This window comes from Equus quagga, chromosome 13 (genome assembly GCF_021613505.1).
Source record: "Equus quagga isolate Etosha38 chromosome 13, UCLA_HA_Equagga_1.0, whole genome shotgun sequence".
Classification (NCBI taxonomy): Eukaryota; Metazoa; Chordata; class Mammalia; order Perissodactyla; family Equidae; genus Equus; species Equus quagga.
The window spans coordinates 24,922,581-24,941,777 of NC_060279.1; the positions used below are offsets into that span (position 1 = coordinate 24,922,581).

General features: G+C 41.3%; 1 protein-coding gene across 3 annotated transcripts in view; it reads right to left on the minus strand.

Annotated features, from left to right (window-relative positions):
- HHAT (hedgehog acyltransferase) overlaps window positions 1-19,197 on the minus strand; it is a 309,905-nt gene that overhangs the window by 48,865 nt on the left and 241,843 nt on the right. For all 3 annotated transcript variants that reach the window (XM_046684437.1, XM_046684436.1, XM_046684435.1), the window contains one exon: window positions 483-627. In XM_046684437.1, coding sequence (XP_046540393.1) covers window positions 483-627 — 145 coding nt within the window. The remainder of the gene's footprint in view (window positions 1-482; window positions 628-19,197) is intronic.

Below are 19,197 nucleotides of genomic sequence, written 5' to 3' on the forward strand. Positions count from 1 at the left end.
GCTGGCATCCAATGTTCAGACAAAAACACCCACAACAAAGAGCTGTGGCAAATCCAGGTGCCGTGCCCACAGCCACAGGACAGCAGAGTGGGGCTTCTAGGACATATTCCTAGTAGGACTTTCAGAGTGGCAAATGGATCAAGGTTAAACTTTGCAATATACTGAAGGCTGGGGTCTTAGTAAGGAAGATTAAGAAAAATAAAAAAATCAGAGAGGTAACTTAGTAGAAGGGAATAGGAGAGTTTGAGAGAGTTGGCACAGTACCTATTGATGTTAAGTGTCACATGATAGACAAGAGGTACATCAAAATAGGGGACACTTAAAGTCACAGCTAAATCCATAAAATTGTTCCCGGTTGGTATTTTATAGGTCACATACCATGAGTAGAACAATGAATGCCTCCCCTAAATCCCATTCAAGATACCAACTGTGTACGTGGAAAACAAGAAATTGATTGAAAACAGCATTGCCAGGCAACTTACCTTGTATGAAGATCCTATTCCAGTAGATTTTCCCAACTTGATTGCCCCCGAGAAACACCAGGTTGGAGAGGATCAGTATGGAGGTGGAACAAGATGCAAGGGCGGCATGGAATCGACGGCGAGCTTGTGGGGAGAAGAACTGGGCCTATGGGGAAGACAGCAAGAGATGTCCCCATCACAAGGGTGGAAAAATAGGGCTGAGACATCACGCAGACTTTCTCTGTTACCAGCCCAGGATGCCTCTCCCCAGAGCCTGAGCTAGGCTGTTATTTAAACAGGTCTCAAAATATTCCTGCAACATGTTCATTCTGGTCTGAGGAAAGAAGTGACGCACCCCCAAGTTGTTACTTCCTATTGCCAAAGTGGGCTTCTCTCTGACATGTGTAACACAAGTACTGAGGCTGGTTAAGATGTAGTTGAAACATGTCCACACACTTTCTGCATGTAAATCTTTAAGGTACGAGAACTGTTTAAACTGCTCTCCAGGATAACAAGCACAACTCCATTTAATAAAGTCGAGATCAAGGAGATTTCTGGGCTAGTTAACCTGACTCTGAGAAGCCACCCCACAAATCTGACCCACTATTAGCAGGAATCCCATTAAGAGGGTGCAGGAGAATCAGCACAGGCCAACCCCACTGCAGCAGCATCAGAGAGTGGCAGCTTATCACAGCGCCTGAAATACGTAGAAACTGGAGAGAGGTTTTCCAGCAATGAGGATAAAGAATTCTGCTCATCTATCCGAGGTCTTCATTGCACCTTTTCTCCCCTTTTAATGTCTTCCTGGGGATTTCATAGAGTAAACAAGTCCTTTATTTCTCAGCATTGACAGTTCTGGTGGCCCTACTGAGTGTGTTCACAGTGCCGTGTCTGGAGTGTGTGGGCCCCATCAGCATGTCCATGGGTAAGTCCTCCAGGACTGCGTTTTCACCGTGAGAACCAGGTACAGCACCACAACCAGACACACAGGGCTGACAACACCTCAGCCTAATCTAAAGACACAGAAGAGAGCAAAGGGTCTGGAGATGGTTCCTGAAGATCCTCCTGACACTTACACATCTCAGGGGTCACTTGCATCCTGACTTCAGCTGTGCTCCAATTACAAATAGAATTACCCAAATTCATGACAGGCAAAAAGGATTAAGCTAGAGGATGAGTCTCCAGCAGGAGGATTACTTACTTCCAGAGACCCTGCTATGGATCATCTGTGGCCACTGGGTAAGTCTTGGTGAGTGTCCTCTGAAAATCTAGAGAAATGAGTTCCTGACCCCTCCCCTTTTCTCTCCTGCCAGCCCTCGTGTCTGTTCTGTATGCTCAGATAGAACTGCTACCATCTATCTCCCCATCCACGGCTCTCTCTTCCAGCCTCACTTTGGAGCGTGGCTTTACTGCCGCCATATGTGAAAGTGTGGCCTTCTCATGGATAAGCCGTGTAGTAGGTACTGCCCGAGTTATCTGCCTGGACATGATTGTTCTGGAAAGTTCTCAGGTGCTGCTGACATGTCCCTGGTTAAAGGCCACCAGACAAGATGACCTCTAGTTTCTCCCCTGCTCTAAGAGGCCACAAGCATGCACAGGGGATGCTGCCAAACAAGACCAAATAAAAGATGACTACACGGTATAAAAACCAGTAATGAAAGAGAAATGAGGACAAAGTAGGCTTGTAATTCAGCACTCTTCACCTCTGAGAATAAGGAGACATTAATCTACCAGTTTCTGCATTTTACAGCAGAGGAAGATACTTTCTGGGTATTACTGACTCAATTAGCAGTAACTAGGGAGGCAGGGTGAGAAGAAGCAGAGAGATGGGGGAAAATCCAGAACAATAAATCAAGAAAATACAAATTGTTGTAATTGGCATAAATGTGTCCAAATAATTCTCTCCAGGTGCAAGGCCACTGATAACTCATTCAATTTCTAAAGGACCCGATGAGTCAGCCATTCTGCCACTTCTGATCTAACCCTGTCTGTCTCCCGCAACCTTACATCCTGTTAGGGGAATTCAAAGCCCCATGTAATCTTTCCCTTAACAATGTCAACTACAGAGAGCGCACATAGCTTGGTTAAGCTCAAAGTGGCTCTCCTTTTATGGGAAATGATTACAATTATTAAATAATCAACTGAGAGATAACTGCGCGAGGAAAATGCTCTTTGCACTGGGTTTCTCGGCAGGGCTGCGGGGCCAGGTTACCTGGTACAAGGCAAAGGCCAAGCTATAGCAGGAGGCAGAGCTGAGGGGCAAGGGCATAGCAAGGGAGGAGGCGAAGGGGAGAGTGGGTGCTGGAGGCACAGGGTCCTTCTTTCCAGCACCTGAGGCCCTGGTTCCTGCGGCTCTTCCTTTGAGTCTGTAATTACCCCAGTATCTCTCTCAGCTACAGGATTCAATCAATCCCTATTTTGCTTAGGAAAAAAAAAGTCAAAATAATAGCAAATGTGAAAGAACCTCTGATCTCAGAGACAGGAGGGAAGGCATCTAAAATCTGAAATGACTGACTACAATTCAATTTTTAGAAGTAGTTAATTTTTTTTTTAAAAAAAGAAGCAAGAATGTTAAAGGCACAGGCTGCTGGAATTAATAGGCTAGAAAGATTTAAAGGAGAAATCAAGATGCTCCTAGGCAATTCCTGATTATCCCCCAGAGTGAGTGGGTGGGAGACAAAATAGAAGATGATAAAGAAAATCCAAAAACTTAATTTTAACTAATTAAATTTAACTAATTAACTAATTTGCCTATAAGCAGCAAAATTGACAGAGCATTGCTTCTCTTCACCAATGGGAGAGCAGAATGGTGGACCACAAGGAATGAAAAAGAGGGCCTATGTGGATAATCCACAGGAGGGTAATAATTATTATCAAAGGAATATAAATCTCAGCTGTGACCCGTCTCTCCTCCTCAGATTCCCTGGATACATTGTAGAAGGTGACCACTTTGACATTAGGGATCTCTCTCTACCTTGGGGACATCTGGCCTTAGCCATTGGTTTACAGGAATTCTAGAAGTAAGTTCAATACTTAGGGGTCTCAGGAGGAAAAATGCCATATGGACAAGGCTGGAAGGGTATACTCCCTTGGCCTAGCCAGCTCCATCAATAAATAAGGCTTTCTGAATCTCCACGGCTGTAGGACAAAGGTTTTCACTTTAAAGTCTTTGTTTCTTTTACATTCTCTCTTCTAAAGTCCTAAAGCAATTTTGTCATCACTCCTGTGGTCCTTCACATCTAGGAAGCAGGCTGCCCATGTGCAGGGGCCATGCCATATATGTTAGTCACCCATACTCATGGCACAGGTGCTTGAAATCCCCTTTGATGGGAAAACTCACGTTGAGGAATTGTGCAACAAACGAGGAAATCTATCAGTGAAAAGCCATGAAACAATGAAAACAATGAAAAGCCACCAGGTATGAAAATAAGAATTGCCAACTTGATCAGATAAGGCCACGTCGTAAAGAGAATTAGACCTTCATTAACATGACGACATGAGGATAAAAAACAGCTCTGGTCATGGTCTCTTCCCAGAGGATTGATGAGTCTGTGCAATCCAGTATCCTGGTGGCAAAAATCTAGGAGTGGCACTGTTCCCCAGGGGATGTTTGGAAATTTGCTGAGTGTTTTTGGATGCCCCAAGGACAACACAATTGCCAAGAGGCAATTGTGGCACTTGACAGGCAGAGTCCACGGATAATAAATGTACCACAGCGTGTGGGACAGAACTGTCCTGCCCCAAATGTCAACAGGGCCCTCTTGAGAACGGGTGAAATGTTTTCTTGTATGTTCATTATAGAGTCAATTTCTCTCTCAGCATGAGGGCACAGAGCCTCCCTTCCTCCCTCACTAGGATCAATGCCAAAAACGTGCCCCCTTTCCCCTGACCCAAAGAAATGCATCTGGGGCAGGGAAAGTTTCCTTCACAGTCCTAGGTCCCTCCCACTCACCCTTATACCTAGCATCAAATTTGAGAGAGGAGGTGCCTCCTGTGGCCCGGCCATGGGCAGGCAAGGTGGACCGCCAGTTCCTAGCCTCCTCACCCCTACACCCCTGAAGTCTGGAGGAAAGAGGAAGAATGGGAGGTGGAGCAGGTTAGAAAGCACCACTTTGTTCCCGTGCTCAGGTGACCAGTTCTCCCGCATGGACTCTGACTTAAATGACAGGTTGGGGCAGTTTCTCTCCACGTTAATGTCTACATAACCCACTCTCCAGGCCCAAAGGCAGGTACTGTGCTTTGGGCCGGGATACAGCAAGCCCCTCAGAAGACCCAAAGGTGCAGGCCCGGGGCAGACCTCTAATTCCTCTGTGCAAGTTCACTGTCTCTGATGGAAGAAACAAGGGCTGGGGTGTGGGAATGTTTTATAACGACAGTTTAGCAGTGCTTCAAACTTCTCTCTAAGACATGACTTCCAAAGGGGAGGAACTAACCCAAACAAAGTAAACCATAGGGCTGAACCAAACTTCTGTCAAACTAGTTTGCATTTCCTTCAGTGAGGTATCAGCTCAGCTCGTGTTTATTCATATCTCCATGGCAACTCCTCTATCTTTTCCAGTCAACATCCTGTCCCTGGAAGTCATAGAACTTGGTGGGGCAAACAAGCTGGGGCCAGAGGGGTGCGGTCTGCAGAATCTGGGTCAGAAGTGATGCTCAGAAAGACCACGGGGGTGGGAGGCAGATGGTGCCGCGGGGCTGCAGGCTGCTGTGCTCCATGGGCCCCACACTTGATGGGAGGATGGGATGGGCTGAGCATCTGGGGGAGCAGATGGGCTGGAGGAATGGCTGCTGGAGATGGTGACAAAGGCTTGGCAAGTGGGACCTGACGCTGTTTATTTTTAAGTGGGGGAGAAGCTAAAAAAAGAAAGTGGGTGGGTTTGAGCAGCTGGACACAGTTCTGCCATATAATCACTGAAGTTTTCATTTTCTAATAAAAATGCTATCCAGAGGGTAAGAGAGGATGAACAAGGAAATGGCAAGTGGGGAGACTGGTGGAGAGCAAACAAGGGGTGGACACCCCAGACTGTGAGGATAAGACCATAGACAACAAACTAAACAATCATAGCTCTAGTGACAGGGAAGGGTGGCCAGGGCGAAACACTCAGGATCAGGACTCAAACTCCTAAGTCATTCCAGGGCCCCTGGTCCCATCTCTGTACCAACCTTCCAGGCCACGGCTCCCCTTGCTTCCTTTCTCAAGGTACTTTGGTCATTTCCATTTAGAAGTCTGTGTTTTACCAGTTATCCCTCCTCTTTCTCATGTTCCTACCAGCATGGGTAAGTTTCTGAAGGATGGGGAGGCCTCTTCTTCAATCTGCATCACCCAAGATCCATGCATACTCTGTTTGTGCTCCATAATTATCTAACACCTTCTCTCTCTTTGCCCTAAATAAGTTACTGAATCTCCTGACTTCCTTAATCTTCCATTCCATCCTATATTCAAACCAAATGAATACATGAAGGCACTTAGAAAGCAACACTTCTTTCTTGTAAGTGTACGGGAGCTTCAAAAAATATTTGGTCAATGAAGTTACATTTTCCAATCTCTGTTTGCTACTGAGCCCTAAGCAATGCATGCTCCTGAGAGAGAATCAAATACCCGCAGTGATGAAGGCAAAGCCTTTTGCTTAAATGGATGAGTTACCTGCCCCATAGTTTAGATATCTGGCTTAGTCAAAAACAGCAGAGACCATAATTTAGCATCCAAATCTGTGCAGCATATGAAGGAATTTCAGAGGATTTTCAAATAACTAAGCAAACAACTGGCTCTTGGTACAATCAGAGAACTTAAGCCCTATTTTAGGTGCTTAGGATCCTGCTAGAAGTTCTAGGATGGCCGACAGTACGGTCTCACCCTGTGTTCCTACTCTTCTACTGCCATGGCCTCACCTCTAATCCTCATGTCTCTGCTCCGGGTTTTGCAGAAGCCTCTTTCTTAACTGACACATTATACTCCGGCCTTTCTCCCTCTAGTTCACCAAGCACACTGACTATGTTTCTCCAGTATGCAAAGTACTTTGATGGTTCTTCATTGCTTGCAGACTAAAATCCAAACTGGGAAGGCACTTTACAATCAGACCCCGTGTCACTTTCCAACCTTTTCTAACTACCACCACTCTTTACTAAGGACACAGCTCCATTCACTGTTCTCCAGATATGCCAGGCACTTTTATATCTCTGTGCCTATGCACAGCTGTTTTCTCTACTTCAAATGTGTCCTCCTTATTCTTTCTTCAAGTTCCAGCTCAATGTCAGCTCAGGAGAGCAATGGCTTTGGACCAGCCCAAAGGGATTCGGGTTCTGGCTTTCCACTTTGTAACTGTGCTGCCCAGGGCAAGCTCAGCCTCCTCATCTACCTAGTTCACAGTTCATATTTGATAAACATAGGCCACACGAATCCTGGCAGAGTCAGTCACCCATTTTCTATGTTTCTATAACCCACGGGATAGACAGCATCAATCCATATGTTTTAGATAACTACAATTTTTGATGCAAAAAACCCCCCATTATGTGAGGAGCTTTACCTATACTGAAAGTAGGTAAAATTATTCCCATTTTACAAAGGGGGAACGAGAAGAGCAGAGACATTAAGTAACTGGTCCTAGGTTATATGGTAGTCCCCCTTTATCCATGGGGGCACATTCTAAGACCCCCAGTAGAAGCCTGAAACTGAGGATGGTACTGAACCCTAACTATGCTTTTTACTATTCATACATACCCATGATAAAGTTTAGTTTATAAATTAGGCACAGTAAGAGATTAACAATAAATAATAAAACAATTATAGCAATATACTGTAATAAAAGTTACCATCTTAGCAACCTCAGCATACAATTTTTTTTCTTTCCTTACTAAGTCAGGAACTTTCACTTTTTCACTTAAAGTAAGCACTTTACACCTTCTCTTGGGCATATCTGAATCGCCAGCCTCACTACTCTTGCACTTTGGAGCCATTATTAAGTAAAATAAGGGTTACTTAAACACAACCACTGCAATTCCAAAAGTAAATTATGGAACGAGAGAAAATATTTGCAAACCACATATCCAATAAGGGGTTGATATCCTCTTGTCTAATATGTATGTACACAAGCACACACAATGAAACATCATTAAGCCTTAAAAAAAAAAAGGAAATCTTGTCATTTGCAACAACATGGATGAACCTGGAGGGTATTATGCTAAGTGAAATAAGCCAGACATAGAACCACATAGAACCACAAATAAGGTGTGGTATCACTTATATGTGGAATCTAAAAAAAAAAAAAAAAAAAAAATCACACTCATAGAAACAGTAGAAAAGTGGTTTCTAGGGCCTGGGTGGTAGGGAAAACAGGGAGAGTTGGTAAAAGGGTACCAAAAAATAAATAAATAAATAAAGTTGATAAATTTACAATTTATCTTTTTTTACTTAACAATATTTTTTACTTAACAATAAAGTTGAAGGACTTAGATTTCTGGATTTCAAAACTTACTACAAAGCTAAAATAATCAAATTGTGTGGTACTGGCATAAAGACAGACATATTGATCAATAGAATTCAACAGAGAGCCCAGAAATAAACCCTTGTATACATGGTCAAATGATTTTCAACAAGGGTCTGAGAACATTCAATGAGGAAAGGACAGTCTTTTCAACAAATGATGCCGGATATCCACATGCAAAATAATGAATCTGGACCCTCACCTTACCCCAAATACAAAAATCAACTCAAAATGGATCAAAGATCTAAACATAAGAGCTAAAACTACAAAACTGTTAAAAGAAAACACAGGGGAAATTATCATGATATTGGATTTACCAATGATTTCCTGAATAGGACACCAAAAGCACAGCCAGTAAAAGTAAAAATAGATAAATTAGACTTCACCAAAATTAAAAACTTTTATGCATCAAAGGACACTATCAACAAAGTGGAAAGGCAGCCCATGGAAAGAGATAAAATATCTGCAATCACATATCAATAAAAGATTAATCTAGAATATATAAAGAACTCCTACAACTCAACAACAAAAAAGCAAACATCCCAATTCAAAAATGAGCAAAAGACTTGAACAGACATTTATCCAAAGAAGATATACAATGGTCAATAAGTGCATGAAAAGATGTTCAATATCATTATTCATTAAGGAAATGCAAATCAAAACCACAATGAGCCATACAAACCACACCTTCACACCTACTAAGATGGCTATAATCAAAAAACAGAAAATAAGTGTTGGCAAGGATGTGGAGAAATTGGAACCTTTGTGCATTGCTAGTAAGAATGTAAAATGGCGCAGCCACTGTGGAAAACAGTATGGCAGTTCCTCAAAAATTAAAAGCAGAATTACCATATGATCCAGCAAAGAACTTCTAGGCATATATCCAAAAGAAATGAAAGCAGGGGCAGAACAGACATTTGTATACCAATGTTCACAGCAGCACTATTCACAATTATGTAAAAATGGAAACAACCCAAATGTCCATCAATGGATCAATGGATAAACAAAATGTGGTAGAGAGAGAGAGAGAGAGAGAGAGAGAGAGAATGGAGTATTATTCAGCCTTAAAAAGGAAGGAAATTCTAGCACATACTACAGCATGGATGAATCACGAAGATATCATGCTAAATGAAATAAGCCAAACACAAAAGGACAAATATTGTATAATTCCACTTATATGTGGTACCTAGAATAGTCAAATTCACAGAGACAGAAAGTAAAATAGTGGTTGGCACTGCCTGGGGGAAGGGGGTGAAAGGGAGTTATTGTTTAACAGGTACTGTTTCAGTTTGGGATGATAAAAAAGTTCTGGGGATTGATGGATGTGAAAGTGTGTAATGCTTCTGAATCTTACATAAAAATGGTTAAAATGGTAAATTTTATGTTATGTATATTTTACCACGAAGAATTATTAGGCTTTGTCTAATAGACAGATATACAGAACAGTGAAAACATGTAATTTTCATACACATGTGGACCATAATCACACTGAACATGTACTAAGCCAAGAAAGAAACATAAGTAAATTCTAAAAAGTTATCATGAAAGCTAGGATCACCACCAACAATGAAATAAAATAAGAAATCAGCAACTTGTAAAACTTAACACACCAGTAAGTTATTTTAAATTTCATTCATTTAAACTAAAAGTTTTTATTTTATTTTTTATTTTTATTTTTTTAAAGATTGGCATCTGGGCTAACAACTGTTGCCAATCTTCCTTTTTTTTTTTTTTTAAGGATTGGCACCTGGGCTATCAACTGTTCCCAATCTTTTTTTTTTTTTCTGCTTTATCTCCCCAAACCCCCCCTGTACACAGTTGTATATCTTAGTTGCACGTCCTTCTAGTTGTGGGATGTGGGACGCGGCCTCAACGTGGCCTGACGAGTGGTGCCATGTCCGCGCCCAGGATCCAAACCCTGCGCCGCCGCAGCGGAGTGCATGAACTTAACCACTCGGCCACGGAGCAGGCCCCCTAAAAGTTTTTATTGAAGGAACAATAAAATGGATAAACTTTGGCAAGTAAGATCAAGTAAGAAAACAAGACAAAATAAACAACAAGAGGAAATGGTATCTAGGAGATTTAAAACTCTTTGGAGATTACATAAGGAACATATTTGGAAACCTAGCTGAAGAAGATAAATTATCTAGAAAATACAAATTACCTAAAATTCTCACAGAAAAAGAATAAAGCCTGAAAAAAGCATAACCACCAAAGAATTGAAACAATGGTCAAAGCTCTATGCTCAAAGAAAAAGTGCCCAGATGATCTTAATCAGTAAGTTCTATCAGACAGTCAAGGAAAAGATAATTTCCGTCTCAAAGGAACTGTTCCAGAGGGGAGAACAGCATGGGAAACTTCCAGTCATTGCATGATGCTAGCATAACCATGATCTCAAAGTCATAAAAAGCCAACATAAGGAAAGATAACCAGAAGCTAATTTTCTTCCACACATTGCCATAAAAATTTGAAATTAAATAGCAGCAAATCCAATACAGGAGTGATTAGAAGAATACTCTCAACTGAGTAAGATTTATCCCAGGAATGGTAGGATCATTCAATATTAAAAACATTAGAAATCCATGTAATTCATGAGATTAAATAATTAAAGGAGAAAAAATCTTATGATCACTTAATAGATCTCAATAAAGTATTAGGTAAAACTGTACACTCATTCATGATAAAAAAAAAAAAAAGCCTAGCAGACTAGGAAAAGAGGAAGCTTCTTTAAGTTGATAAAGAGGGTATGTCAAGAACTCAGAGCAAATATTCCCACCAGCTTCAAGAAAAAGATTGGGCCAGCCCCGTGGCCGAATGGTTAAGTTTGCTCACTCCACATCGGCAGCCCAGGGTTTCGCCGGTTTGGACATGGCACCGCTCGTCAGACCATGCTGAAGCAGCGTCCCACATGCCACAACTAGAAGGACCCACAACTAAAAATACACAACTATGTACCAGGGGGCTTTGGGAGATAAAGGAAAAATAAAATCTTTAAAAAAAAAAAAAAAGAAAAAGATATCTCCTCTATCATTCAAAACTGTTCAAAGGACCCAGTCAGTACAAAAAGACAATTAAATGCAGCAAGAGTTAAAATTGTTGACAAGGACAAAACTGTCATTATTTGTAGATAATGTGGCCACCAATCTAGAAAACTCAAAAGAAACAACTGATAAATTCCTAGAGCTAATGAAAGATTTAAAAAAGATAGATGCAAAATGATCAATTCAAAAGAAAAATCAATATCTTTCCTATATAACAGCAGTAATCAAAAAAGAGATGTGCAAGACTTCTAGGAAGAAATGATTAAAAACTTTATGTAAGAACATAAGGGAAGACTTGAATGAATAGCTACTCACAGCTGGGAAGACTTAGCATCATAGACATGTTAACTCTACCCAGATTAATCTACTATTCAATGCAAATCTAAGAAATTCCAATATAAATACCAAGGAGAGTTTTGAGCAACTTCAGCAATTCTAAGATTCATATGGAAGAGTCAATGTGCAAAAATAGCCAACGTAATTCTGGAAAAGAACCAAAAGAGGCGTGGGCCTTCCCCTACCAGGAACCAAGACATATTATAAAACTCTAGCATTTGAAATAAGAATAATAGAATGGATCAATGCAACAGAATAGAGAGCCCAAAAGTGAGCTACGTATATTTGGACATTTACTATATATTAAAGGCGATCTTTCAAATCATTGGGCAAGGTATGGACCATTGAATAAAACTGTAAAATGTAAAAAGCACTCATAGCTGCAGGCCATAAAAAAACAGGCTGTAGACCAGCTTTGGTCCCTCAGCCATAGTTTGCCAATGCCTGCTCTATTCTGTTCTTGGCATCCACTCTAAAGAAACACTTACACATACAAACAAGGAGGCATGAACAGGCATCTTCATTGCAGCTGCATTAGCAAAGCAAAAAATTCCAAGCAAACTAAATTTTCAAAAATAGAAGAAAGGCTAACTAAATTATGATATACCCAGACCATGTCCAGTTATGCAGATCTACATACAGTACCACAGAAATATCTTCAAAACACAGTATGAGGAGGAAAAAAAGCACAAATTTTAGAATATTTATACATTTCTTAAACCACATATACACACACAAAGTAGTAAAGGTGTGGAAGGCTATACTCCAATCTGATAACAATGGTTACCTCTCGGGGGAGGAAAGTGAGCAAGGTGTTTGGGGGATGTCTTAGAGGACTCTAGTCTTATCTGTATTTTTTTCAAGAGTATATGATCATGAATGACTCCATAAAGTAAAAAAAATAAAAGAATACAAAAAGGAAATCTAGCAATCTTTCCACTAAGAGACCTTAGACCCTGGCCACCTCCCCTGAGTATAAAGAGTCAAGCATATGGGTGGGAAGATGGAATCCAGATGACCATCGCACCCAGGCTATGGCTGTTCATGGCACTGGGGACCTCCCTCTCCAGGCAGCATTGAGGTCTCTTGGGACTACTAAATAAGCTTAGGATGCCACAGCTGTGGCCTCAGCTATATCCTGTTCAAACATAAGAACAGCAGCTTAGGGCAAGGCCTGCTTTTTAAGCAAACTTGATATTTAAAAATCTAAAACTGACAAACAGGGAAAGCATTCCACAATGATTTACCAAGTGATAGCACAGTAAACTCTTCCAGTGACATCCAGTGAAACACAGTAGATGAGACATCTCTATTCCCTTCACAAACTCCATTAAAATGAAAGCAAACATTTGAAAGGTATAAATTCACAGACAAGGAATGAAAGCAAAACGAATAGCAGGTGAGCAAAGTTAACCCATTTTTATACGATAGAAAGAAGATGGAGGAATTAGCAGAGCTGAGATACCTCAATACTAGATGCCGAAGAGAAGAAAGCCATTCATACACCAGATCCCCAGAAGGCCCAGGCATTAGAAGCACCATAAACCACAGATGGCAACAGTAAACCATGGAGGAAAAAAACAGGGAGGTTGTTTAAAAAGCTGGGTAATGAGCATATAGACCCCAGGATTTCCCTCCTTCTCTGCCTCCATGATGAAGGGTTTTTTTCATGAATAAATTGCATCAGAGAGAGACTCCAAAACTCAGGGACAACAAGTATAGTGACATTTCGGAATGCCAATGATATCTGCATTAAGCTTCTAGAGAGAAAAACAGATTACATACAAAGAATCAAGAATCAAAATGGCATTTCTCAACAGTAAAGCTAAAAACTAAAGACAATGTTTTCAAAATTTTCAGGATAAATTATTTTTCAACCTAAAATTCAGTGCTCAGATAATCAAATGAGGGTAGAAAAAAGAGAGCGTGGGAAATGTAAGGTCTCAAAAAATTTATCACCCATGGTCCTTTTCTAAGGAAGCTACTAAAGGATGTGCTCCACCAAATCAAAGGGAGGAGAAAAAAACAAGAAGGAGATCTGGGGCCCAAGAAACAGGGATTCAGCACAGGAGAGAGGAGAAGGGAAGTGTAAGGACAACAGCTGTACAGTAGATTAAAGAGATATGATGCAGATGGGAAAGGAGGATGGGAGGGCTTCAAGAGAGATCTTCCAGGAAAAGAAGAGAGCTGAAGGATTACCAAATATTTCTGACCACATGGAAATTACTATTCTGAGGGATTTTTCAATTTTATTGGGGAATTTGGAAAGAAGTGGTAACAGTAAACTACTAATCAAACAAAAAAGGCAAGGTAATTCTTAACCTGGGGTAGGTAGCAAAAGTTGACTAAGAAAGGAAATGTAATTATAGTATGATAACTGGTACGGCAGCGAGCCACCCTTAACATCATGATCATAATGTAAGCATTGAGTGTGGAGCAGGTCTAAGATGCTAAAACCTCTGGCAGACAGTGGTTAATATGTTTATAATTCATACATGAAGAAATAATGTATACTTTAGAAAGACAGAGGTAAATATCAGAAACGACTATGAGAATCGGAAGTTGTTGCTGATGGAGAGAAGGACACAGGAGCGGGAGGAATGGAGACTGCTCTTCTCTTTACTGATCCAAATGAAGCCTTGTGGTAAGATTTGACTTCTGAACCATGAACATATATTTCTTAAACTTCCTGAGTTTCAGTTGTTCCCATCATAAAACAGGGATAATGATGATAGTTACCTATAAAGCTACTATTGAAATAAATAATGTGGTAAAAATGCTTCTGTGAACATTCCCACTTCACTTGGACCAATTTTTCTGAAGAGTTCTTTCATAGATAGGTTGTGTGGAACCACAATTAAAACACAAGTTGTCCAACAAGTGAGGGCTGGAGTGTCAATTAATCTAATGCCGTATGTGTCCAAGCAGCAAGCAGACGTGAAGAGAATGAGTAATTCAGTGCCCAGAGTTTATCAAGGAAGACTTCTAATCTGAAACCAAGGAAGCTTAGAACAAATCACATGTAAACAGATTTGACTCCCTTTCTAATTGAACTAACCACGTGTTCTAAGACTACACTTACCTTCCCTAGTCTCTCTTTTCCTCACCTGTAAAATTGGAGGTAGTAACACATGCCCGGAAGGATTGTTGTGATGGTTCAATAATGTGACAGATCTTTCTTCTCTGGCAAAAGATGGCACCTACAACAGCCCCACGTTAGTTTGCTCCTGAGAATGACAACTCTAACCTTCAGTTCTAACATAAATCAAGCATCCAGGGTCAGCTAAGCACAGCCTCCTGAGAGTCAGTGCATCCTGTACTCCTTTTCTCTCAATAACCTTAAATTACACAACAGTATGCATTCACTGTAGAAAAGGTTGAAAATACAAAGGAGCAAAAAAACAAAATATGTATCACAAATAATCCCAGCAGTAAAGAGTTAATCACTACGAACATTTAAGTGTATAACCTTCTATACATTTTTCTGTTTGTATTTTTTAAAAAAATACATTTTTATTATATCTATTATTCTTCATTCTTCATTGTCATCTTTCCTCACAGTGAAATTACTTCAACATCATCACTTTCAGTAGCTGCACAGTTAGCTTGATAGATGTCCTGCACCTTTTATATTATTATACTCTTTCCTGCTACCCTCTGGGGAGAGACAGTGGTCCTTCCACAATTACTCCAGCCAATTGGGTGGACCACACAGTTGACACCACACGAAAAAGCAAGAGCCACTTTAAATTGTGTGTTTCAATACATGTTGGTAATCACCACTACACTGATACCAAACCCAGCTCATCTCAAACAAGGCCAGCAGCCGCTCAATATACTTTTTTAAGCAGCATTTATTTCTAGGTTGGGAGGAATGTGAGATATTTTGGAAGACCTGCACATATCTGCCTTCTCAGAGCTTTAAAAAATGAAAATACACATACACATAGACACACGTACATATATATATGCTACACACAGTCACACACATATACATAATACACACTGTACATAATACATATGTACATAATTTATAAATACACACTGCAAAAATATATTACACTAAGTATATGCATATTATTTTGGGAAGCAGGGGCTATTTCATTCTTCCATTGCTCAAAGAAAACTGGAAACTCAAGCTCTGCTACCTCCGGTGGGTAATATGGATTTTCCAGGAGGAAAAGAGGCCCAGATTTGGAAACACACATCCAAAGCTTCAACATGTTCATAATAAGATTTTGCTTCTTCCTAAGTACATCATCACTGCGAGGCATTAGGCTGTGATTAGGGTAACCACCACTTATCTGTGCTGTAGAAGCAGAAATCAGACTCTCAGTCAAGAATCTAATCCCACAAACCACCTAGGAAAGCCAGTTCAACCATTTACATTCAAGCCATGGATCTCATCTTTGGCTTAGTATTCTTTCCCAAGATTACAATTCCCCAGGATGAGAGGCTGTGCTGTGCACTCAGCAAGGAGAACGGACAAGAGCGCTGTGGCAGCAGCAAATGATGAGAGAGTGACCCCTGCCTTGCTCAGCCTACACTGAGAGGGACAGGAAAGGCAGCAGAAGTCCACCTGCAAGCTGGCCAGACCCGGGGGCTCATCAGTCCATGAATAACTGGAAATGGACTCTATTTCAAAGCCGCCTCTCTGTCAGATAGCGAACTCAATAAGGGAAAGTTAAAAAGAACCTTTGAAAGTGCTTTTGCCATACTAAACATATTTGAACTAAAAGGTGGAATTATTTGCAGAATCCTACCTCTCAAATCAGAGGAAGTTAAGGCTCGGGTTCAGATTCCCACAGAGAAGAAAATGTATAACCAGTGAGATGCGCAGAGTGTTTCCTGCATCGTTAATGATCCTTTGGAGGGGGAAACTATGGAGGGGGGCACCAACACGTCGTCATCCCCCGAGGAACACACTGTTCATAAGAGTGCTCCACACATTGCTTTTTCCAGATCCAGAGGCCTGGGTGAGTGCTAACAAGCTGGTACAACAGGCTAATTTGATGTGTGGGATTAATACGTTAATTTAATGCTCTCCTGTTTGGTTAAGCGGTTTCATTTCTCTCTTTCTAAGTTTGGCATTCAGTCTCTTTATATGAGGGACCATTTGGCTTCTCTAACCTCTTTTCCTCCATGCTCTGAGTGATAGCCCCTCATCTGTCATGTCAGCTTCCTCATCTGAACATAGAATGCTCATTCTTGACTTCACGCTGTGTGTGTGCCATTCTCCTGGCCTGGAATCCTGTCTTCTCCTCTCTACTGACCTATCCAAATTGTACACAAGCCCCAACTCTTTAAACAAATCATTCTAAAAGCTTAGCTCATACTGACCACCACTCCTCAGGAACATCAGCTGCCTCTATGACTCATTCTTGTCCCTCTGTACATTAATGTCTGATGCTGGTCCTCAACTGGTTTGCATGGATCATAACTAGATCATAAGGTCCTGGTGCATAGTGGATGATGACTCATAGTTCTTTCCGCTCACTGTTAGCACTCTGACGTGGAGCCATAACCATGTTTCAACCTCACCTTACTTGACCCCTTAATAGGATCAACACCACTGACCAGTCCCTCCACGAAATACCCTCTTTTTCTTGGTTTCTCTAGATTTTCCTCCCACTTCTAGGCCTCTCCTCCTCCATCCTACTTTTAAATGTTGGTGTTCCTTAGGTTGAGTCCCCAGCTGCTGCCTTTTCTTCTCTTTCTACACACTCTCTCTCTCAAGTCTCAAACATTTCCATGGCTCCAAATACCATCCACATGCTCCCAAACGTTGATCTCTAGCCTGGACCTTTCTTCTGAGCAATGCCTGGGAAGACTAGGCCAATCGGTATTTTATGATGTTTATGAAGACAAGGTCCATTTTTTATATAGATCCTTTAGCTCTTCACAGAGAAAAGCTCTCATTCCATGGTTTTATTGCCTCTTTAATCCAAAGCAGCCACCACAAAGACGATCATTCTGATAGGAGACCAAGCAAGATACCATTATGGAGGGAGGAAACTGATTAATAATAGCCTACAGTTACACACCTACAGACCAGTACACTATCTGCTTTGACGCACTGAAGAAGGATGCAAAAAAAGGAATTAGGAGGAAGGGGTAATGCCTTTCACTCAGAGTTCTCCAGTCTTCTGCAAAGTGTCATCGACATAGGGTGCTGAAAACTTTTTTTTCCCTAAATGAGCAAATTAAGAAATGAAGGACTAGGTTGACCATGCCTAGGTGTGCTCAGGCTAGGAAGGGGTCCAGCCTGGAGAAAATGACTTATCTACAGTAAACACTCGATCTCTATTGTTGACATGAATCCAGGTGGCAGAGGAATGGAAGATCATAAGCCATTGTCAAATGGAACAACGCTTGTCAGACCAGTTTGCTTTATTGTCCTTCAGAGAGTATGTTGGGGCTGTGATCACTGACCTCTAGCAAAAAGGTTTTCTAAACAGGCCAACTGACATGTACATCTTGCCAAGTGGTGAGTTAGGATTCCATAGAGCTAAGCAACCATTGGTTGGATCATGTCGATAATTTCACTATCAATCATCCTTTTAAACTGACTGATCTCTCAAATTCATTGGATTTCAGTATCTAGATCTTCAAAACCAAACTGAATGGACATCACCACAGAGCCATGGTCTTTGGGTTCTTCCTGACACACCAGAGTATCAGATCCCGCCCAGGACCATTAGACTGACCCTCTGTGATTTGCACTGGAGGTACGTCTCTCATCTCCTCAATTAAGTCTACAAATAGAACTTTTCCTGCTTCAGAGGCTAGAAATCAGCTTAGCAGGACACTCTTGGGGCAAAGAAGAGGGGCGGAGGGCTGGGGGAGGAGGACATATTTATTCAATGAAATGGAAAACAGGGTGGGCGTGGGGGAACTGCTTGAGATGTAGATTCTTCTTCGTGAAGGAATAACTGACAAGCAGCCTGAAGATGTCTTCCTTCAAAGGAGAGATCAAATTAAGAATTGGCAAGTACTGTCACTCTACTGACGCTTCAAAATGTTTCCGTTTATTAAAAGATTTCAATGCTGAACACAAATTCTAGCTCCCCGGGAGAGCACTTACATAGAGAAAACGCGTGCTGCTTCCTCAGTAACTCCCCTTCGTCTCCCAGCTCGGGTGCTTTGTGAAAATGCTTTTGTCAGCTTCCAACAGCTCTGTGCCTCAGTGAGTCACAACCAATCATCCCCCCTCTCCTAAAGCAGCAGGGTACCAGGAAGGCTGATTCCTCCATACCCCTTTCTTTTCTATATACATTTTGTGCACTGAGCATTAAAATAGCATTTTGCCATCACTAGACCAATTAGCATCTACTCTGCTGCAAAATAAAATAATCTCCTTGTATAATGCTTAATAAGCCTCAGCCTTAGTAAGTTCTTCCAGCATCCAATTTATATTCTTCATGCTGCTGCATACACGTATTTTCTCTTATACTACCCTAGTGAAGTCAGAAAATATCACTCACTCATGTAACAAATATTTACCACATGCTTAATCTGTGCCAGACATTGTGACAGTGTCAAGGATACAGACCTCTGACTTCATGAGGCTCACAGTTCAGTGAGGGAGATAAGGATTAAACAAGTTATTGGATAAAAATATTTCATCATAACTGTGATAAGTACAAGAGAAGAGACCATGTACAAGGCACCCAGAATGAAATATTAAATGAGACTCGATTGACTTGGGAGGGTCAGCAAAGGCTATGCAAACAACGTATCAGTCAAGCTGAACTCTGAAGGATGAACAGGGATGGAGGGAAAGGAGAGAGAGCATCCTAGGAGACGGAAGAGCCTGTGTGGGGGAGCCAAGGCTGGAGGGGCCAGGATTGTAAACATACAGAAGGAAGAACAGAGCGT